This window comes from Toxotes jaculatrix, chromosome 17 (assembly GCF_017976425.1).
Source record: "Toxotes jaculatrix isolate fToxJac2 chromosome 17, fToxJac2.pri, whole genome shotgun sequence".
Classification (NCBI taxonomy): domain Eukaryota; kingdom Metazoa; phylum Chordata; class Actinopteri; family Toxotidae; genus Toxotes; species Toxotes jaculatrix.
In genome coordinates, this window is record NC_054410.1 from 16,933,704 (window position 1) to 16,956,839 (window position 23,136).

The window sequence follows — 23,136 nt, forward strand, 5'->3', positions numbered from 1 at the left end:
CACTGTTTCTCATTGTATGGCTCCACCAGCTTTATCATGGTAGAAAAGGCTTAATGTTATTGGATCTGGCAGCTCAGTGGATAATGAAGTTAGTGGCAGCAGAATGATGGGACACAGTGATGTATGGAGAGGGAGGCAGAGGCTCTGATTGGGCCTAATCTTTTGGCTGCCCTTAGTGTCCCTCTGAAAAGGATGCCAGGCTGCTGAATGGGAGCTTTTTCTTAAAAAAAAAAAAAAAAAGTGTTGTTTTGGATAAAAGGTGGACTTGGTGTGAAATAATATTTTGTCAGGCCATAGTTGGAAAAGATTTCATTTACTCTGGACAGTGTGTCTCTTTGGTTTTCACTCACACACTTGCTGATGTATTCAGATTTGTTTGTGTGTTTGTTCAGAATATGTCTTTGTTAAATGGCTTATGGCAGATACATATTTTCTTACTGCTAATTTAGCCAACAGCTCTACAAATGTTTGGTTCTGTCAGATCTCCAAGCATTTAACTTATTTTTTGTTTCTTTTTAAAGCTTAATGAAAAGACTTGATTATTTGTAACATTATTTTAGTATACCACTTTCCCTGGCATTTTGATTGGCTGCCTGATTAAAAATTAGCCCTTTGAGTTGTAATTTACATAAATGCAACCTTGGCACTTAGCTAGACAGGGTTTTTTTTTTCTTTCTAATCTCTCTGCCTCACATCTTTTCTCTTTGTGACCTCCACCCTTTAATTCTCCTTCTTCCCTTCCCTGTCCTCCAGGCCAAAGCAAGTGGAAAAAAACTCCAGAAAGTCACGTTAACAGTCTCCCCACGAGGAATCATCCTTTATGACAGTGCCTCCAACCAGCTCATAGAAAATATCTCCATATACAGGTCAGTCCTCTTCCAAGTCCTCGGGCGATCGTTCTGTGTCGCTCATTCTGTGTCCCGAACTCAGTTGGGCGTCTCAGATTATGAAATACTTTCACCCTGAATTTGTCCTTTTTGCTCGCAATAAAACAAAAGTTGTTATTACTCTCTGTTTCTCATCCATCACTGGATAAATGTGAGTGTAAGGGGGTGTGGTACTCCCAAGGCACTGTAAAGTATTTCTGTGTGTGTGTGAGAGAGAGAGAGAGAGAGAGAGAGAGAGAGAGAGAGAGAGAGAGGAGTAGACAGTCCATCAGCAGTATGTCTCATCAATCTCAACTCTCATGGGAGCACTACAACAGCTGTATGCCTGAGCTATTACCTCAGGTGGGACTGACTGACTGGCACATACACCCCCCCCCCCCCACCACCACACACACACACACACACACACACACACACACACACACACACACACACACACACACACACACACACACACACACACACACACACACACACACATACTCGTCTCCTGTAGTAAATGTCTACAGATCTCACTTTCCTGCCACAGCCTGCATGCTTAAAGCTGCCTAACCTCCACTGGCCTCGAGCTTATGAGAAAAGCTTGAATCACTTTTCTAAAATTCCACATTTATGAGTCTACATATCAAGGCGGGATGGGACTTTCCCTCATTTTCCCAAGCATGAATAGGCTTATGCTGAATAATTTCTTCTAAAAGCTGAGAGACTGAGGACAAAATCTCAATTTGTTGACAGTTTTCCTAAGTTATCTTAGAGCAGATAGATTGACAAGTTGTCTTCACCGACCATGTTTCCAGCTCCCCGGTGTCACCTTGCGGTGATGAGCTGTTTTAGAGAAAAGTCTCAGTCTTCCCACCTGTTCAATTTTGCATCTCTTGTCATGGAGTGACTGTGCAAGATGAAGTCAATTTCTCAGGCTAACAGCATTTATCTATATTAAAAATCTAGTCTCTACATCACTGGGCTGTTTCTTTAGATTGAACTTGAGTAATCTTTGCACAAAGGTCCATCACAGGCAGGATAACAGATGTTACTGTCTTCGGTTTAGATAAAATTAAGTTGATGTGTTGGTTGCTGTAAGTGTGTCAAAATGAACTCTGAGATCAAACTGAACAATGTGAAAAATGAGCATCCAAATTTCCTGAAGCCCAAATGTGTAACCGTCCCTAAACCAAAAAAAAGTTGCCGAACTTTAAGTTTTCAAAGCAGGAACCACAGATTATTTGATATTGTTGATGATTCAGTGATTACTGGATTATCCAAATTGCTGATTAATTTGCATTTGACTAATTAATCAGCAGATTCTGGCTTTTTCAAAATCTGACACTCCTTCATCCCAAGTTTTAGAACTATGACTTCCTCACAGCTTTTGGGGGATGTAAACAGGAAGTACAAGGTTGTTGTGGAGTCAGTTAGTTAGCTGTGTGTTACAACTTGAGTTCCCCCTTTTTTTTTTAGCCTGTATTTGTTCCATTTTTAGAAAATTAACTAAGAATATGCTGAATTTAGCTTTTAGCAGGGCCTGTTTGATGTTTTTTATTATTATTTATTTGCTTCATGCCATGTGCATTCAGATTTCAGCAGAGTTATGACTCTTGAGGCGAAGTACCTGAAGTACCTTAATTTCCTCCATGAACTTTATTTCACAGCCACCGCTGCAGCTGTTGACTCTGTGGTTAAGTGTCTCTCACCGCCTCAAAACTTCGAGACGAATCATATGACCTCTACAGATGATGTCCTCCTTACAGATTTGTCGTACAGCACCATGTCAAGGTTTTTCTGTGTGAAAATACCTAATTCATCCAGTCCCTCCTTTTATGCATTGGCAGTAAAATGCAGCACTGATAATGGATCCTGTCGTTTAAAGAATATAAAGTACATAAATAGCACAGTAATTAAAAGGATGATTGGCTGAGGTGAGTCCAGCTGTAACCTCAGGATGGTGTGAAGACATAAAGCAGCTGGTTGTATGTCGCACCCCATTGGAGCTCTCCTCCCCAGACATCTGCTGAGAAGATGGATGGCCAATAAAAGTAATGGATTTGCCTAGACACCCAATTTCCCTGACCAAACGTTGGCCCGTAAATCTTGGCTGTGTTGTGCAGACCGCAGCTGTGATTCTCAAAACTCTCCCAACTTTTCCTCCCTCGCTTTTATTTATTTATTTATTTTATTTATTTATTCATTCCAAACTGTATATTCCCTAGTCATTAGTTAGCCGAGTGTGTGACTGCACCACAGAGAAGCTGGAGCAGAGTGCTCATGCTCAAAGGAGAAAGGAAGGACAGATGGCAGACATTCATTATAGCCTTCCTCCATCATTTTGGATCTCCCTCCCCTACTGGCCAGTGTGCCCATCACTTTGATATTAGGGTAATGACGTGATGATCAAATAGTGGAGGAAAGCTATTTGTGAAGCATTAGAGCTTAATTTAAATCCCTGCTCAGCACCTGAGACTGACAGGTGAGACTGATACCTCACAAATGCACGACATAGAGGAATCTCTCATCGGTAGGTGACCTTCTCCTCCACAACAAGACAGGAACAATCACCTCTGTCTGTGTGAGTCTTTTTATGTACCTTGCAGGAGCTGGACCCTAAAGTCTAAAAGCTATAATTTAAAACCCTGTGCGTCTAGGTTGTCTAACAGGTGGCCACAGTGGGAGTGTGATGCAGTAACTTTAAAAAAGCAGAAAGGAATGGCATCCCTTTGGTGGAACAGCACAGATGTCCACCGTGCACCATTTAGTTCAATTTGGTGACATTGTTCAGCTCTGTACCTGCACACAGCTGGGGTGTGTACTTGATCACGTGCGGAGCAGCGAAGTTGTGAGTGCAGCTGGCTTTAAGAATACCAGGGATTTTTTTTTCTGTAATAGTTTTTAGAGAACTAGATTGAACAGTTTAAATCAGATTGCAGGGCTAGCTTAAGGGCTTAGTGCAGATGAAGTTGCATGATGGCCCCACTTGATCTGTGAAGACTCTATAAGTCCTAGTGTTTTATAAAGTATGTGCATCTGTTTGTGTGTGTGTGTTTGTCCATACGTTTCTTTCAGAATATCATACTGCACAGCGGACAAGATGCATGACAAAGTGTTTGCCTACATTGTCCAGAGCCAGCACAACGAGACTCTCGAGTGTCATGCCTTCCTCTGCACTAAGAGAAAAATGGTGAGTAAATGAGTTTGTGCAGTTAAGTGTCTCTTAACATAGTCCAATAACTTGTTGATGAGAAAACAAAGTTGAACTTATATAAAGATTGATGCCACTTTCATATCTGCGTGTGGAATATGAAGCTACATCCAGCAGTTTCTTAGCTTAGCTAAGAAACAGCTATCCTGGGTCTGATCAGAACCGCCTACATGACCTCTAAAGCTCACTAATAAACACATTATATCTCACTCTTTCTTTGTCAGGCACAGTCACTTTCTGAAGTCTTGTCATTGCTGTGAGGTTACCAGGCAACTAGCCTGCTCCTAGCTAAGTAATAGTCCCTTACCGGACCCCCTGTAAAACCACAACTTCTTGCTTTTATACTTTTTATATAGTTTTTGGACTGAATAAACAACATGGGGACTAATGAGCTTTAGAAGGTGGATTTTCTTATGTTTCAGAATAAAACGCATTTCCAATGTGGCTACATATAAGTAAATATATAGTGAAATCAGGCTGCAGGCTACAGCTACAAATGTAGGCTACCGATTCTTTGTGCAGTGAATTTTGCATTCAGCTTTTGCTCCTGGCAGTGTGTGGAAAGCGCTTTATGCAGATATGTTGCAAGAAGAACTCGGAACAACTGCACTGCCACTTTGAGTCGCACTTTACTTGCAAATGTCCAAGTATTAAGTCAGGAGAAAGACCAGGAGTGAGAATATGAAGGGCGGGGAGGCTGTCATCCCTCTCTTGGCATTCTCTCCATCCCTGGAGGTTTGTAGAAAGAGTGAGCCACTCCCTCCTCTTCCTTCCCCTCACTAATTTAGTTCTGGCCAAAAGGCCACGTATCCTCCCAGTTACATAAACAACTTGTCATGGAGCCCACGGGTTTCTCTTCCTCCTCTTCAAGTATCTGTGAAGGAACCCCTCCTGTGTTAGTGGTCAGTTCCTGTTTTTATCAAGGTCGTAGTTCCTCTACTTCCTGGAATTCTCTTTCCTGTGGATGAGATGCATATGAGTATTAATCATCTTCCTTTTATTCTTTCGCCGTTTCCCTCTGTCTCACTTTTGTCTCTCTCTCTCTGCTTCCCACCAACAGGCCCAGGCGGTAACCCTAACGGTGGCTCAGGCTTTCAGAGTGGCGTTTGAATTCTGGCAGGCTGCCAAGGAAGGTACGCATGGTCGCCCCTGACGACCAGAGTGTGACGGATGAGTGAAAACGTTTCCTCTCTTCTCCCCCCCCCCCCCCCCCCACTGTTGTTATTCCCCACTCTTTATCCTATCTTTTATCCTGAGATTTCCCAGACGGTGTGGAAATATAATTTTTCTTGTCTCTTCTTGGCCTTGACCTTGACAACCACTAGAGGGGTCATCTGAACTACTGGAGAACTGAGTGGCTGACCCTGAATGTGACTGTTGTCCTTTTCACACACACACATACACACACACACACATACACACACACACACACACACACAAACACAAACACACACACTCTCACGTACGGTAGAGGTATGTCCCCATTGATTGGACAAGTTCTCCGCACAGTGGTTAAATCATCGCCCGCAGAGCAGAGAGACAGGTTTTAGTTCAGTGACGCTTCTTCATTACAGGGAACTCAGTCATGGTTAAAGACTCATCTAGGTATCGACGTGGGGCACGGAGGAGAGGAATTAAGGTTAGCCTGGGGCAGAGGTGGGCTGACTGGATTTAATCTTCTCAGTTTCCTTTATGATGAGAACAGAGCTCAGATGTGTCTGGGATTTTCCCAAATATATATGTATATATATATATAATTTTTTTTTACTGCAAAAATATTCTTTTCTTCTCATAATATATTTATATTTTCCTGTTTTATATCAGACTTGTAAAGCCTTTAACCTCTGCATTTGTGAGCAGGCAGCACTGTGGACACAACACGCAATCAAAGTGCTGTGTAAGGACGGTGTCACACACATGCTCTTGAACAGCTCAGCAGAACATGTATGTAATTTACTGCATGTGTGACTCCAGTGTAAATGAGCAGTTCTTGCCACATAATATTGGTTTCTGCACCACCACCACCTCCACCCTCCCTTGTTCCTCATCTTTCCATGCGTGTTGCCTTTTAGGTGCTGTTTGAATATTGTGATCGTCCATTGTTGCTGTCCGCCTTGTTTTGCACCTGGCACCTTAAACCCTCACCCCACACCCGTTGACTTCTTTTCTTTTCCCCTCTCCTCCCCCCATTTCCAGCACTCGCTTCTGTTTGTTACAAGGAGTCAAGAGGAGGAGAGCAAAAGAGGGGGGATGGGGAGAAGGAGCGAGGGCAAGAGAGGATGAAGGGCGGGGCAGAGAGGGGTGTTGGGATGGCGAGTGTGTAAGAGAGAAAGGAAGATGATTGTATGCGTTGTGTCAGTGGGAGCTCAACCCCCTGACAGATTCAATGTCGGTGCCATTGATCGTGTCTCATGCGAAGGCGAGCTTATTTATTCAGTCCTTTAGAGACGCACACTCTCACTGTATGAAAATTCCAACCGTCTCTTTCGTTCACTCCACATTTCTACCCCTTCTTCTCTTTCTGCTGTGGCGTTTGAGAATGTTTTGATGTGTGCACATTTCCATTTTTGGGGGTGGATTATTTTTCCTGAGATCAAGGCCACAGGCCCCTGCCTCGCGCCTCTTCATTTGGATGTTTTGTATTTTTCAGTTGAATGTTAAATCTAAAAATTAGTGCATACTGCCTTCTCAGTCTTTAACCTTACTCCTTTTCTATAACTTTACCCCCCCCATCTTTTTTCTTTTTCTTCACCTCTCCGCATCTTTGTTTTCTACACGGGTTTAGCACCCCTTTTAATTTGCCAGAGCTGCTTTCTCGTAGTTCAGCACGGTGTCACTGATGAAGGGGACTGATTCCTAGCTGGTAGGGGGCTATGGAGGGGAAAGGAGGAATATTTGTTTCATAAAGAAATCGTAGCGTTCTCTTGTGGCAGAGAAGAAGAAAGTGAGATTGGGAGAGGAAAAAAATTGTTTTGAGTCTGTTTCATTAAAGTTACAAGACCCCTGAGGAAAAGGGCAGGAAGAGGGGGTATCTACTTTATGTCTATCTAGTTTGCTGCATCTGTTTCTTACAAACTCCCTCCCACCACCCACGTGGTTCTCCACAGACCACCACACATTCCTGACCCACATTTCTCCGTATATTCCAGCTCCCGTCTCTGTTCATAAATCTGTGTTTCATAGATTATTCACTGTAAACACTGCAGCAAGCTTTGAATTTGCATATCTTTAAGTTGGTTCCATGTTTAATGGGAGTTTGATACTTTAGTCAGGCTGAAAACTACTCACTGGAAAGGCTGCACGGAGAAAACAGGTGCCTGGGGAAATTTTTGAAACACTGCCATCACTTAGATACATGGGCTCATGGGATATAAGAGTGTGTTTTTTTTTTCTGACCAAGGATGGTGATGAAATAAAACCACGTCCTTGCTTTAAGCAGGTGTCATTAGGACAGACAGAAATGAACATTAAATCTCTAGCCACTGAGTTACAGAGGGTCAGATTCTCTGCCTCTCGGGGAGTTATCACACTGGTGCAGAAGGTGTTATGTTTTCCTGTGTGGTTCCTTAATTTGTTTGTGCATCTGCGTAACTTTCATATCATGGGGTGTCGTGATATTTTAGTTAGGGCAGAGAGAGAGGTGTTTGCCAGCATTTGTGAGCAGACTGAGAGTAGTTAGTCACTCAAAAAAAAAAAAAAATTTGTATCAAGCATCGCAGAGTAGGAAATCACACCCAACTGCCAAAAAACTCTGACTGATGCATTTTGAGATTATGCAGAGAGGAAGAAAGGTATGACATGCAACAAAAGGCCTGTAGAAGTGGATGTTGCACTGTGGTGTGTGTGATGGCTTTTACGGACGAGCAAGCAACCGAAGCTGAAGAACCAAACACTAACTAAGTCTCTTGCCTGCATCTTGCAGCACTGCTACGTGCCTGAGCTGTGATATTTGAAAGGAGAGGGTGCACCATAACAATATACTGTACGTTCACATTGTTATGGTGCATTTCCCAAGACCGCGGGAGCTTACAGAAATAACTGTTCCTATTTCTGTTCCTCCCATGTAGGGCAAGTTAACAAGGGGTGTTGTTAAAGGGCGAATTAAAGAGTGGAGAAGGAGATTTCCTGTTCTTCGTGGAGTGGTGTGCCACATCACATAGATTGTTTGCAACATGTTCCTGTGCAGTAGGTGGTTGGGTCGGGCTGGTTTCATACAGCTGAGTCACATGACCTGCTGTTTTAATGCACTTACTAGGCTGCATGTATTTTGTTTGCAGTCTGCTCTATGTACTGCAGTATATATGTAGTATACTCTCGCACTTGTAACCATACATGGTTACCTGGGTTATTTACACATATACATACTAAAGTGTTGTTACCGGGACAAACCACAGAGTACAACAGTACGCCATGATAATTTCTACGTTCCTGGATCTTGCTAAAAATAAGTGTAAGTGTTTTTAGTCTTAGATTAGCTTTCAGTGCAATTCCTAGGAGTCACTCTGAAATGCCTGATGAATAAGACCCTTGAAACGACTCCGCTAGACTGAGTTCAAGAGAGCAGTGTTGTGGGCAAATACTGTGAAAGCTGTTTACAGTTGCACTTGTGAGCAGAGCCTATTATCATCAAACCCAGATGCTACGTCTTCTCTCTTTAAATGCTGCAGTTACTGTACTTACTGTTGTATACAGTAATGAAGTGTGGTGAAGCCCAACCAGGCCCTCGAAGTTTCAGCTGACAGATGGTTTGAGTAATGGCCTTAATCTCAGATGTCAATTTATAGCTGCTAATTTGTTTACACACGTTATAAGCTTGGTTAGTGAAACATTTCAGTACACACATTTTCAGTTGCTAGAAAAGTAAACAGTTCAGCGGTGCACTGTGAGGGCGTTCACCTAGTGGTTGCACGCCCCTGATTGCTCTCTTCTTTATTTTTTTTTTCTTTTTGTCTTCCTCCAACCCCCCACCCAAACGTACCCCACACAGAGAAAGAGAAACGAGTGAAGTCAGGTTCAGACGGGGAAGGAGCCAGCAACTCGCAGTCAGAGAGCTCGGCCAGCCTGGGCAGCCTGAAGGGAGGAGGTGAGTCATGTCACCCATCATCACGTCTTTCTCCCTCTCTCCCTCACCCTCTCTGTCACTGCAGTCGTAGCCTCGGGGGAAGGAAGAGTATTCAGCCACTTGTCAAAGGTTGGCCTATATTAAGGCTGCAGGTCAGCTGACAACAGTCTGCATTGTCTTGGTTATCCTTTCTCACTAGCATCATTCCAATGAACAGCAGATGACATTTTTAGGTGATTATGTGTGATGATAATGATGATGCGCTCTTTAATTTGAAAACATTAAAGCCCCCTTGCCGTGTAGTGGATCCATTAAAAACAAATCTTGGTTCAGCGATCCCTGTGACATTTTATGATAATAGAGAACTCTTCATGGACACACACTCATCCTCTGTCTGACTCTTGTTTGTGTAAGAAGCATGAAAGGAGCCTACATTTTCTGTGACCCCATTGTTCCATTAGATTTCCTGAGATTCCAGGACTTTAAGACCGGGGTCATGCCTTCCAAACATGTTGTTGATATCCACTGAGCCAAACAACCTTAAGGCATGATATGCTCCACATATTGTCTACAGCCCAGGATGAAATGAGATTAGGAGCATCTTATTGTCAGTGGCTCATTGGCTGTACACTTATTCCTCATAATGCTTTTTTCTTTCTTTGTTTATGTGTGCATGCCTTTTTCCTGCCTCACTGTGTACCCTAACAGCCACTGTTAGCATTTTCCCTGATCCTTTTGGTATTGGAGGTTTCCGTTTGAGACAGAGGCAGTTATTTATTTATTTTGCAGTCAACTCCAAAACCATCTGAAAACATGAGCTTTGTACTGAGCTACCCCCTCTGCCCAGCCAGGTGGCCTCCGGCCAGAGAGGGATCTCTCTAAATCTGTTCTGATACTTTATTTGGGGCTGTGGCCCTGGATGTGAAGCATTTTATGACCGATACAGGTTTTAAGGATGATCCCTAGGGAGAAGACACAACAGAGTTGGACTTGGAAACAGATTCTGGTAACAGAGAGGCTTGGTGTGCTTTTTTTTTTTGGGACTAACATGATCCCACTGACCGTTCTGTGGGACGACGAGCTGCCAGTGAGAGGACTGCAAACATAAATTGGTGTAATTGTACAGCAGAATAATACACCGTACTGTAGAAGCATCTGAGCTCCCTTTGAAACAGGCTGAGCGTTTGTCTTGTGACAGTTTTCACTGCCAGTTCTAAAGCAGTGATTGGGGACAGCAGAGTTTTACAGTTACATTTATGTACCCTTCACTGTGGCTGATCAAATGGCATACCACTGAGTCACAGGGATTCTCAGGATCAGTGCTGTTGTCAGGGGTGATTCAGCTTTATTCCGGAGACATGATACTTTCAGTTCGCTCCCAGCGCCAGGCCTGCGACAGCGGACACAAAACGTAAATGCCACTTTTTCCTGTGTTTATCTTGGTTGTTTCCTCCTTCTCTTCACAGGTTTAAATGTAGAGCTACAATGTATGATTATATAGAAAATGTCAAAAACATCAAAAAAAAAAGCTCATCGCAATTACTTATTTTTACTTTACTTATTTTGTCCGACCAAAAGACACCAAAAACCAATAGACATTTCATTTACTGTCATAAATAATGAAGAAAGGAAGCAAAGTCTCATGTTTGAGAAACTGGAACCACTAAATATTTGACATTCTTCCTTGAAAAATAACTGAAAACTATTAAACGTCTATCAAAAAAATTGTCATTTCATTTTTTTTTTTTTTTTTAAATCATCTTATTGATTAATTGACTAATCGCTGCTCTAGTTAAAGTGTCAGCTGGGTGTTTGCTCCCAGAGCTCTGCTTCTACTTTAACTAACACCTTAAGCTGTTAACTGCAGGACATTACCATCAGACGAGCCTCGACACCCTCTTCATATCGCCTTCTTCATAACAGCAGAATACTCTAAATACCATTGAGGTAGCGTTGACAGAGAGTACAGGTTGAAGAGAATTGCTTTTGTGTGCTGACTCAGTTGTATATGAGCCAGTCGTTTGAGGAACAAAGACGTTGGGAGGGAGGGAAGGGGAGGGGTTCAGTTAAGGATAGCCAAGTTTCAGCATTGAAGTGTGAGCTCAACACAGTGAAGTTTTGTGCAAGCATCGGAAGAGTCATTGAGGTTTTACTGTTCTCGGTTTACAACATTAGCCTGAAGACTAAGACAGAAATTAGTGCTGACACATAGTATTGACAGACATTTATCATTAGGCGAGGCCATTACGGACCAATCCCGTTACAGATCAGCGGCGTCACCGCGGTGAGGCGTGCAAGTCAGGGGGTTACTCAGCGCTCACTTATCACAAAGTGACAATCCACAGATGGCTGCATTAATGAGAGGCTTAGGTGGACCTTAATGAATAGCATGGCATTATACTTTGTGCATCCGTGCCGCTGTTTACTGCTGCATGAGCGTATGATGACCACAGGGGCCGATCAAATGGTTATGTGAAGCAAATGTGTGTTAATTGTTATGATTACCACTGTTAGGTTCTTCTTAAAACTACGCAGAACTTATATGTAATGGGAGATTTGAAAGGTTGTATGTGAATTTCCATTCATTTAAGTGTAAAAACTCTAAAAGTCTTGCTTGTTTGTTTCATTTTGCAGAGGTAGCCACGGGGAAACTTCTGGACTTGGCCGAGGGAGCCAACGCGGCGCAGGTCCACTCAGGAACAAAGCAGACTGAATCGGATCCCTTTATGGTGCATAATCACACAACAGAGAACAACAATACTGTATGGGTAAGGCAAGAGTCAGGCTGGTCAGTAAGTTTCAGCTGTTTAGGCTGGATAAGATAGGAAAGAGTGGGATACGGTGAAGGAAACACTGATTCATTGGTGAAAGTGCTCCGTGATGTACGGTACCTGCTGTACTGAAAGGAGTGGACTCTGCAGCTGTACCACTGCTGCACAGAGTTAGACAATAGCCTATTGAGTAGAACTGGCCTTATCAAATGGTCACATAGCTGGAGAGGGTGTGGGGACCAGTAGCCCAGATTAACCTCCCAAGCCCCATTGTAGGTTAGAAACAAGTGGCAAGAGGTGACTGTGTTCATGTGTAAGTGTGTTAACATCTCATGAATACGTTTACTTATCATCTCTCAAGAGAAAGTGTCACCAGTATGTGTGTGTTCTCTGTGGCAGGAGTTGGAGGACGGTCTGGACGAGGCTTTCTCAAGGTGAGAACCAGTGTGGATTTAGGTTTTCCCTCAAGCCCAGACTCTGCTGAACAGCCACACAAGCTGCTGTTCTGGAAATAGCCGCCTGCGGTTTGGGCTGCTCTCGTAATAAACACTGCCTCTCCCTCGGCTCGGCTCAGCTCACCCCGGTGCACTCCCACAGACAGGAGACGGGCTCAGTTTACAGGCCCTGGCACAGCCGACACCCTCCCTGAGTCATGCTGCTTTTGTAGGCTCCGTTTACCATCATCTCAGGCCCACACACTGATTTCATATGAGCTCTGCAAGCCTGTGATTACCAATGGGTGCTGCTGAGGGACGCATTGCTTTGGTTTATATTTTATTTATATCACAGAACCATAGGAAAGGAAAGGAAACTTATTTTGCAGTTCAGCAGCACATGGAGAAGAATTAAGGAAAAAGGTCACGTCTCATAATCTTCAGGTTCAAGGCTGACAGGAAAGTCCATTATCTGTGCTGTTTGGGTTTCCTTAAACTCTGTCTACCTTGTCAACAAGCTAATCAGAATGGAGCTAGAGTCAGATGTGATTGATGTTTCAATTTAGCGCGTATCACCAGCACTTAGAAAAGCTGTGACGGTCTGCTGTCTGACCGCATGGGGCAGCCGGTCACAGCTATTTGTTCTGGACTGCCATAAAGACTCATTCAGCCCTGTAATGGTGCATTCATTTCCTGTGGCTCCGCTTTTCATTCCCTCTGCTAATTCAACAGCGGCCTTCTTATTCTCTCGCTTCCATTTATTGAAGGGGAGAATGGGCTCTACAGTCTCTGTAATCAAGCATTAAGAGGCCCTTTTAGCCCTGTTATCAGATGATTATTTGTCTGCACACACTGTAATTACACCCTAATGCCGTTAATCTCCCGCTCTGTGATTAATGAGGATGCTCCCAGCATGAGCACATGCATCCACATGTAGACTTCTGGATTTGAAGGTAGTTCAGGGGCCGGAGCGTCAGGTTGATGCCTTTGTCTGCGAGGTGTAGCTGAATCGGAAGAGATAGTTAGAAACAATCCACGATTCAGTGACTGAGAACATTACTGAATGACAGTGACTGCATCATTTTCACCGCACCTGATAGTTGGTGTGTGTCGCACGTACACTCTTTGCATGAGGACTGAAATAAGCTTTGTATTAATGGATTGTTTAGTGTTGAGTAAACATAAATGTCACAGAGTGTAACTTACAGTTAGCTAGAGAAACAGACACATCACACACCGATACTTTGAGACTGGGAAAGACTTTTTCTTATCCATCATACGCTTTTCTGGTCACAAATTATGCTTCTGTTAATTTGATCAAAGTGCTCAGTATGTAAAAGACACTCTTGATCATGTAACAGGCAGCAAGTTGTGGAAATTACAAAAATATGTGCTCCCTTACTGCAACACCAAAGTTTTACCTCCGAGGTTCAGAGAGTCTGTTCCTGAGTTTAATTCCTCTTTATTTTTTAATGAGGGAAGATTCGGTTCTCTTTAGCTTCTCAGTAGCTGTTTTATCTCGACTTTTTGCTGTGAACTGCAGATAAATTCATATCCTGAGCTAATTTCTGTTGCTATTTGTGAGGCTGCACTGCCCTCTGCTGGCTGTGGAGCATTTATCACTGCTGTAGATGAGAAAGCCGCTGAAATGACTGTTGATCATTATGAGGAAAAAGTCAATATGTTACACATGTGTTTTCATATGTATAACATATGTGTCATGCAAAGAGAAAATGGATCTGTTTTATTTTTTTATTAATGTTCAACTCTGACTTTATGGACCTTTGTAGGTCTAATTATAACCACAGGTATTTGGACCTAAAGTCAAACTGTGTTCACTTTATTATAAGGCAGAGCTCAGAACAGTGTAATTGTTGCCTGACTTGTGATGTTTCCTTTGCACCCCCAGCCGCAGTCTGGATAGCTTTGAATCCTACTCAGGTAACAGTATCATATATGGATCTAGTGACTTCCACCTCATTCTCCCTTAGTCAACCCAACATTCAAGCCTGCTCATCTGCCTGGATGTCCGTGTTCGTCCAGATTCATAAAGACACGTATAGTTTCACATTTTCTTTTACAGCCATAAACCATTAACATAGCTCAGAACCTTCGTTCAGCTTAGTGAAAGGGGGGTCTCCCATTGTCACAACCTGATTAGTCCACCAGCGTGTCCACGTCTTCATCATGAATGTTTTGTGTGTCTCTGCCTCGCACTCATCAGCTTTACACTCTGTTAGTGCCATGACACAGAACCACAGATGATGAATGAAGATGATGTGTCTTCTTCATGTAGTGTAGGTCTAACATGTTTGTGTGTATGTTAGGGTGGTATGATGTTGGCTCGCCACTATTAGTTCGCAAAGAGAACCATTTTATCGCCACATCACATGGCATGTGGCTTTTTTTTTTTTAAACCATGATTCTTTTCATTACAAATAGGAATGTCACTTGAAGAAGTCACGTTTATGTCCACACTGTGCCTTCCATTGTTCACAAGGGTTTGTTTTTGTTTTTTTACCCCCGTTTCATCACAGCAGGTACTAATAAATTGTCTCTTTTCTGCTGCTCCCCCAGACTCGCTGAGTCTCGCACTAACCCCCAGGTCCTGGACATTGGGGTAAACCCTCAGGACTTAAACACTGAAGAGTGCCTGTCCCCAGGCAAATGGGACCAAGAGGACACAGACTTCACTGCACAAAAAGACACTTTTGGGTGCTAATGTGAAGCCTCCGCCAAGAAGGGAAACAGCAGGGAAAGATGAGGAGAGATGGTGTTTAAAAGAAGAGAAGTAGCAGAGCAGACTTTTGTGACATTAAGCAAGGCGTCCCACCTTCTCCCTGCTGCCGAGTCCTCGCACTGGTGCAGCCTCGTGGCTCTCTGATGCTTCTGCATCTGCACGACCAGAGGAGGACAACATGCTCACAGAACAGGCCAAAGCAATAGAAACTAATTTCTCCCTTTTCTATGGAAAAAAAACATGCAGTTATTTAATGTTTGTTACAGTCAGTGTATTACTTCCTTTTTTTTGTGTCTGTTTACCCATTCACTGTTTGTAATGTGTTTGTGGTATGTGCTTGTGTACATTGTGCACAGAATGTGTGTGTGTGTGTGTGTGTGTGTACAGTATATAATGTACAAACTGAGAAATGAGAATGATGATGAGTTGAGTGTGGGACAGTTCATTAAGTGAGTTAAAGGTCAACAAAGGTCATGTATTTTATGTACTTAGAGATTGAGAAATGTAACTGGATTAGAGGCTAACAGCCGCTGGTGAAGGCCACTGACGCACCAGTTCAAAAATTCAGCAAAACAATTAAGTTACTACCTATGCCCTTCAAGACATCAGCCTTTAATTGGGCAACAAAAGCTTTACAAAAAAATGTGTGTATGTGTTGGTCAGAGAGTTTGTGTGGGGTGGGGTGGGGGGCGGGGGATGAGAACAAGTTGACAATCTTATTTTTTTTTTTCTAATGCAAAATCTATTTTTGCACTCAGCAGTCATCCATCTTTAAAAGCACACATTTCATGTAAGGGAATTTAATGTCAAAATGCATAAAACTCATTATTTAGGCTCATACACAGTGCCTCTATTCACTCCTCTGTGTGGACTGTTTCATGTTTTACTGTTTAACAACTGTGAACACAGTGAATTCATTATGCTGCTTTTACTGAAATGTTTAAGGATCGTAGACAAGATTGGACGGATGGGGAGGCAGGGGTGAGTCGCAGGGGTGAGTCGAAACTTGCTTTGTTTCCCTTTGACATCACGGTCTTTTCTTTGATCATGTCAGCAGGCCTCATTAAATGACTGTGATTCATAGCTGAATGAGCAAAACATGAAAGTCCAAAGGGGTGAATATGTTTTATTGGCACTCTAACCTTGTATGTTAAATTATATTGTTACATTGACTTTGGTAGTTTACTATTTTTTTCCAGGTATGGTTCCCTGCGTTACTTTCGGCATTTTGGTTATGTATGAATTTAATTTAATTCATTAATTTACATAAATTTCAATAAAAGCAAAGTTGTATGTGTGTGATGTTTATTAAAAATTCATATTGTTGGATTTTTTGTAAACTCTGATGCAGATTGAATCCCAAAAACATCATGATGCGATTGTTACCTCTTTTTTTTTCTTGCACCTTTAGTCTAAATGCAGTTGATGCTTAGAAGAAATAGTTTAGCAGTGACAGTTTGTTCTGAGCTGTATCTAGTTCCAGTGTGGAAATATGTTAAACTCATACATTTACAATCTGTCCAAAGGCAAAAGCTGTTAGCATTTTTAACTGTGGTATAACACAATGTATGCGATGATGTTGAAAGGTCACATGATTACCAAAACAGCCAATGGTTGTTGAGATATTTTGAGTGAAGGGGCAGATAGACATCAGAATCTGTGCAGTATATTATCCCTCCAAAGCACCTCGAACACCGCAAAGCATCAAAGCACTGTGTGGCTGCGATAACCTGCTGAAACCACAGTGAATCAGGACCATGGGTAAGATTAGACCTGAAATAATGAATCTCTTCTGGACACTTTCTAATATATTTTCATATTTTATGGACAGAATAGATTATGTTCATTCATATTTTCTTTTCCAGTCCAAACGCAGTCCTCATGGCCCTGCTGAGGGTCTGCCTCATCCAGCTCTTCTTCTCTTCACAGACTGGTGCTCCAGAGCTTTCTCAGCATCCATCTGTGTCCACAGGTAAGAGACATTTCAGGAGGCTGACAAATGCTCTTTGATCCCTCATCTCTGGGTAGAGCTGGATTTAAAACAAGTAGATGACAGCTCAGTTTATCTGCTTCCTGTCTCTCAATAACAGTAAATTGATACAAATGAATTCTTCACTCATGAAATGGACCACTTACTGTTATCAGCTCATCCAGGGACCTGAAAAGACTTTTCCCATCTTTTAGGCTCCCTGCTGGTTCCCTGCTGACTTCCCTTGGACTCAACAGAAGCAAAACAGGTAGGTCAGATAATTATACCTTAATGTTTTTACCATTTAAAACAGTCTCTGTCTAATTAGGAGATAAATGTACATATTTAACAGTTCAAGGAAAAGCAGAAAAAATTTAAAATACCAACGTCTATGAGCTGGACTCTGAAGGGCTTGGTTCTCGTGGTTTACCAGCATGTTGTTTTCTGGGTTCAGATCAGAGCTGATGACCCCAAACTCCTTCAGGGTGTCAAAGATCGTCGGAAACTGCAGGGACAGAGGAAGAAATGGTGATGATTAAAGGCACAATTGACCAGGAAGCAGAGTTTTACAGATCAAAAAGCTTTTCTGCTTCTGTGTTAATAATAATAAAAAAATACATTATTAATTTTTACATGTTACATTGTCTCCTTTGCACTCCTGACCTCTTGTGGCTGAAAGTTGGTAATCACATTTTCAATTGAAGGTCAAGTTCATGTTTTATGATTTGTCCCAAGAAGGGAATTTGTGCTGCTTTGCTCCTGGTATTTTCTTCACTGGTTCGTGTCAAGTGTGACATATGAACAGTAGAATAAAATAAACCTTTAGGCCCATACTGTTTACACTGCAGTATGAACAACAGGAAGCATTTACTACATTAGAACATTTCCTAAGCATTTAGTGTTAGGGAGGGTTAGACTTTCCTAAACTCTTTGCTTGTTACTGAGTGAATTCACCACAGCAGAGAAAACAGGTCACATGGGACATAGAAAAAAAAAATCAGTGTATCGCTGCAGTGGCACAACTGCTGGTTGTAACAGGACTGCTACACTGTTACAGCACTGCTGCTACAACTACTTGTAGCACTGGCAGCAGATGTATCAGCTGTCATGCCAGTACTAATAGTAATAGTAATCAGTGTTGTGCAAGTTCACACTAAACAAGAGCTAGTTCAAAGTTCAGTTCGTACAGATTAAAGTCAATTAGTTCAAGTTCATAGTTCACATTTTTTAAATTTGAACTAAGTTCATAGACTCCAAAAGGAACAGTTCGCGTTCATTTTTTTCTTTTTTAAATGAGCAGCTTCGAGCTGTTCTTGTTCAATTTAGAATCTGACTGACCTGCTCATCCATCCCCAGCCCTTAATTATTTCCTCCACTCACTTCCCAAACTAAATGAACTGTACTGTACTGTACTGTACTGTACACTACTGTGGAACAATAGAGAGAAATTACTTTTAAAAATCAAGAAAAAGCAATGGAACTATATGTTTTACCACTTAAACAATGTGTGATATTGGATAGAAGAATCTGTCTTCTTGAGGACACACGCCTGGACGGCTGCAAACCAGTAATTAATATGATGAAAGACGGTTTTTCAACTTTGGTCAAAGGTTGCAGATCTCCTACAATACAGTCTAATACAAGTGTGGATCAGTTGCTTCTGCGATTCCGGAGGCGGCTTCTCAGCTGAACCAGCCATGCAGTAAGCCGAAATTCGCACGTTGACTGACAGCTGTCGTAAAAGTTTTTTTGTTTTTTTTTTCCCCCTGAACGGGGGTGAACGTCAGAAACTTACGTCTGCGCTCACAGTTGGGAAAATTATGCGCTTAGTTCACGGTTCACAAAAATCTGCATGCACAACACTGGAAGTAGTAATAATAATGACATTATCATTGTTATACTGTCAGTGGTTTTAGTGGCATTTTGAGCTCTAGTTGTAGTGACCGACTGTAAACAGAAAGTAAGGCTAGCTGAACTGTTACTCCCCCCCTTCCCTCCTGGTTCTACTATTACTATACTAAATTATTTGTTCTAACCAGGGAAGGTCATTACATTGTATGGTGTGTAACCACCTGAAAAACAAAAACAAAAAAACAAAAAAACAAACAACAACAACAAAAAAAAAAAAACCCAAAACAAAAACTAATGAATGGACCAGAAGTTGCACTTAATATTTGTAATAGTTTATTTGAATAATTTATTTGAATAAGGTTAAATATTTTTTCATTATTGTCAGTAATAATACCTGTTGTGTTTATTTGCAGTATATTTCAGTTTATGTAATATAACTTGAAAGTAACAGACATAAACTACGACCAAATCACCAAAGTCTGCCTCTTGAAAGCCAGTCACTACCACTGCCAACATTTTTCACGTCTTTACAATCGAGTTTGTAAACAAACTTCCAGTAATTCACAGGTAATTCTCAGTCTTAGTGTCTCCCGCTGTATTGATCATTGTTTAAGTGTTGGCTATGTATTAAAAACTGTTTTGGAATTGAGTAGATAAAAACAGGCCAGTCTTAATAACAACATAACAACATTATAGTACAGAGTACAGAGTTGTGTTTGTGGATTTCATTGTGCAAAGGTACTGAAATATTTGTGCGACGAGTCGTCGACATCTTCCTGTCAGGTTTGTCCAGCCGCTGCCACTGGTGCCACACCCCAAGTAGTTTGGTAGTGGTGAATATATTGTTGTGTTGGTTGCTTCCACTAGTCACAGAGAACACGTCCCGTTTCACATATCTCCTTATGTACTGTGCCTGTGCCGTGTAGGGCGGGGTAGGGGGGTGGTGTCAACAGGGAAGTCTCGTGTCAAGTGCATTGACTACTTTGTCTTTGACAAACTGGATACCGGTATGATGCACATTAGGACGCTGCTCGTATTTGGTTGTGAGTAAAGTTTCATTTTAATCATTCGTTTAAATCAAAGCCTGTAAACCGCACAGGGAAGGCGAACGAATTACTTAGTGTTAAAGGTTTGTTTGCTGAATCAAATGTGAAGGTTTATTTTCGAAGGAAGTGGGTCATGCGGGCCACGCAGTTTCAGTGAGCCCAGTAGTGATGTGCAGAGCCATAGGAGGAGGACTATTTAGTGTTTTCTGTGCAGGTTGCCTTTCACGTTCACACCTGATGACGGAAGAATGATGTAACGAAGTTTTTCTGTTTTCTAGAGCAACTGTAAGTGGAGTCAGTTGTGCGGCACTGTAATATAGGAAATAAAATGGGAGTTATACGGAGTTTTGGAAGTGGACCTGAATCTTTTCATGTGCTTAACACCAGTTTCTCTCTCACCGCGGCTTGTTGATTCATTTCGTTCTTTCTTTCTTTCTTTCTTTTAATAAGTCAGAAATGAGGAAGAAAATCTTCTGGTTAGATTTGATGTTTTCATTGTCGGTTCCATTATTGTTGTTACAATGTGCGGTTTTAACAAGTCGCGAGAGCTGTTTAAAATCGGAGACAGGCTGTCATGGTGAGTGAAAGGGATTTGTTCTTTCGGGCCTCCTTTTGGATTCAAACTAAAAACATTACTTCCGCCTGCTACATGTTCTGACCTGGGATAAAAAAAAAAAAAAAAAAGCTGATTTAGCTAGTGGTGAATACTGAATACCGCTGTAGACCTCTCTGTGACGTGTTTGTTTTTTGTGTCCAGATGTTTTGCTAATGCTCTGCAGAACATCACCTGCACAGAACATCACCTGCACTGTCACTGAGGGTGGCGGCCTCACCACGTACAGCCTTTCAGATGTGGAGGAACCTCAGTGCGATTATTCCTGGGCCAACGTGAGCGACACGGGCGTAAGTTTTCTCACTTCTCTGTTGTAAAATATTTGCTATGTTTTCATAATTCCCACTGATTTGTCACAGCAAGAAAAACGCTGTTGTAATTAACAACACTATTATTCTTATTCTTATTATTATTATACACTGCGCACAACTATTAGGCAAACTATGTTTTTATTGTTTAACATATAAATTGCTCTCAGCCAGTCCAACATGTTACTGAACCTCAAACCTGAATGCTTAACAAAGGAAACGTTTTGTCTTCATCAGCTTTATCAGGGTAACAAACAAGTGTGCAAAAATTATTAGGTATCTGTTGGTGTGCATCATTATTTGGCAGCACAAAATCTTTTCCCAAATCAGTCGCTTATTCTCGGTTTTTAAACTAACTGTAAGAAAATGGTAACACAAAATGACAATTAGATAACACTTTTTTTCAAAATTATTCAATGGCCAATACAGCCACTCTCCTTTTCAATAACTGCCATGAGCCTTCCATCCGTGGAGTTTGTCTGTTTCTTGATCGGCTCATGATCAACTTATGCTGAAGCAGCAGCCACCACAGCAGCACTGTCCTGCATAAAGATCATTGCCTTCTTGAATGCTGCAGACTTCTGCCTGTACCACTGCTTGAAGAAAGTATCTTCCAGAAACTGGCAGTAGGTTTGGGAGTTTATTACCATACCAGTACCCCTCCTCCACCTTGCTGGCGCCTCACTCAGAGTGGTTCCCATGTGCCCATCCAGCTGGTCCATCAAGAGTCACTCTCATTTCATCTGTCAATAAGACCTCTGAAAAACCTGTCTTCAGGTATTTCTTAGTGGTGGTTGTTTTTCAGCCTTCTTTACCATGGCTTTATCTCTGAGCACTTTACACCTTGTACTTCTGGACACTCCAGGTAGGTTGCAGTTCTGGAATACAGTTACACTGGTGGCTAATGGATTCCTGGTAGCTTCACACTTTATTCTTCTCCAGGCTTTTGCAGTAAATTTTTGGCTTTTTTATTATCAGTTAAATGTCTTTTTTGGCCCAACTTGGCAGAGGTATAATGATGCACACCTTATATAAGATCTGAATCACTTCAGGCCACACTGTCCCTCATTACACAAACACATGTCACCTGAAAATGATTAAACCCAACAAGCATTCAAGTTAAAGTGGTTAGGAGTTGGAAACTGTGCATAGAAATAATGACAGGGTCAGAATACTCACTCAGTGTATAATAAGGTCAATATGCACCATAGCCGGGCACATCTGGAGAGAGTGATTACTGATGTTAGCTATTGTGCTATGACATGTCAAATTGTCTGCAGTGAAAAGGCAGATTAGCTGATAAACATTACAAAATATCACCTCTGTCCATTTGTATATATTATCAAATTACCTATCTCTGTGAGCTATAGCAAAGCTTATTTTAATGAGCTGTTCACAGGTGAGCCTGAGGGTTTTTGTTACATGGTTTGTGTGATGGACGAGTTATTTTTTTCCGTTTGTATGTTGACTGTAGCACAGTGTGATTGCCCATCAGGAGGGGAAAAAGGATGAAGTGGTGAGGAGTAAGAACATCAGCACCCTCATCACCTCAACATGCTTTGACAGGATCATCTACGACAGACGCTGTGTGTCAGAGGTATTACTCATAATGTGAGAAAATGTTTCTGCACACTGACCAACTGATGAAATGAATGAAGTTTTTATGCAGAAACATTAGAAATGCAAAGAAAAAAATACAGTGAAGAACAAGATTCTTTGAATTATGTGACATAAACTGTTTTAGTCCAAATAACACTGTGTGCTCAGGAGAGTGAAGAGTCTAGTTTCCCTTGGGAATCAGATAGTGACACAGGGGATAACTCAGACCTCAGAAGTACAACAAACATAGAGCTGAAGAAATGAATTTGAAAATATAATTATTCTGCAAACTTCCATAATAATCTCACTGTATTTTGTTGTTGTTTCTTCTCTATAGGGTTTACATTTCACAGTTAACTGCACCAGTGAGTATCTGATGAGTATTTTAAATTATATTATCATTGCAATGCAGTTTCCCTTATCTCTTATCTTTGATCATAATCTTTAGTTTCTTTCCTTAATTTATGTTAAAGGGAAATTTGTATTTCCATTTATCCAGTGTTCTCATGTAAGAATATCTTTTTTTTCACAGCCAACTGCAGTGGAAAAGGTAAGGATGAACTGAAAGTGATAAATGACAGTTACAGTTATCAGTTATCTATCTATTGAAAATGGCTCACATGCTAGAGGAGACAGGTACAGTTAACTAAAAAGAGATAAAGC

At 41.7% G+C, this 23,136-nt stretch overlaps 1 protein-coding gene across 2 annotated transcripts in view; it reads left to right on the forward strand.

Moving 5' to 3' along the window:
- The window catches only part of ldlrap1b (low density lipoprotein receptor adaptor protein 1b), a 31,478-nt gene extending 15,072 nt beyond the window's left edge, over positions 1 to 16,406 (forward strand). The window contains exons 3-9 of one of the 2 annotated variants that reach the window (XM_041060591.1): positions 754 to 866; positions 3,945 to 4,059; positions 5,141 to 5,213; positions 9,068 to 9,163; positions 11,777 to 11,910; positions 12,313 to 12,347; positions 14,925 to 16,406. In XM_041060591.1, the coding sequence (XP_040916525.1) occupies positions 754 to 866; positions 3,945 to 4,059; positions 5,141 to 5,213; positions 9,068 to 9,163; positions 11,777 to 11,910; positions 12,313 to 12,347; positions 14,925 to 15,069 (711 nt within the window). In that variant the 3' untranslated portion in view covers positions 15,070 to 16,406. The remainder of the gene's footprint in view (positions 1 to 753; positions 867 to 3,944; positions 4,060 to 5,140; positions 5,214 to 9,067; positions 9,164 to 11,776; positions 11,911 to 12,312; positions 12,348 to 14,924) is intronic. The other variant, XM_041060592.1, reaches the window with a different exon arrangement.
- Positions 16,407 to 23,136: the final 6,730 nt, after the last annotated feature.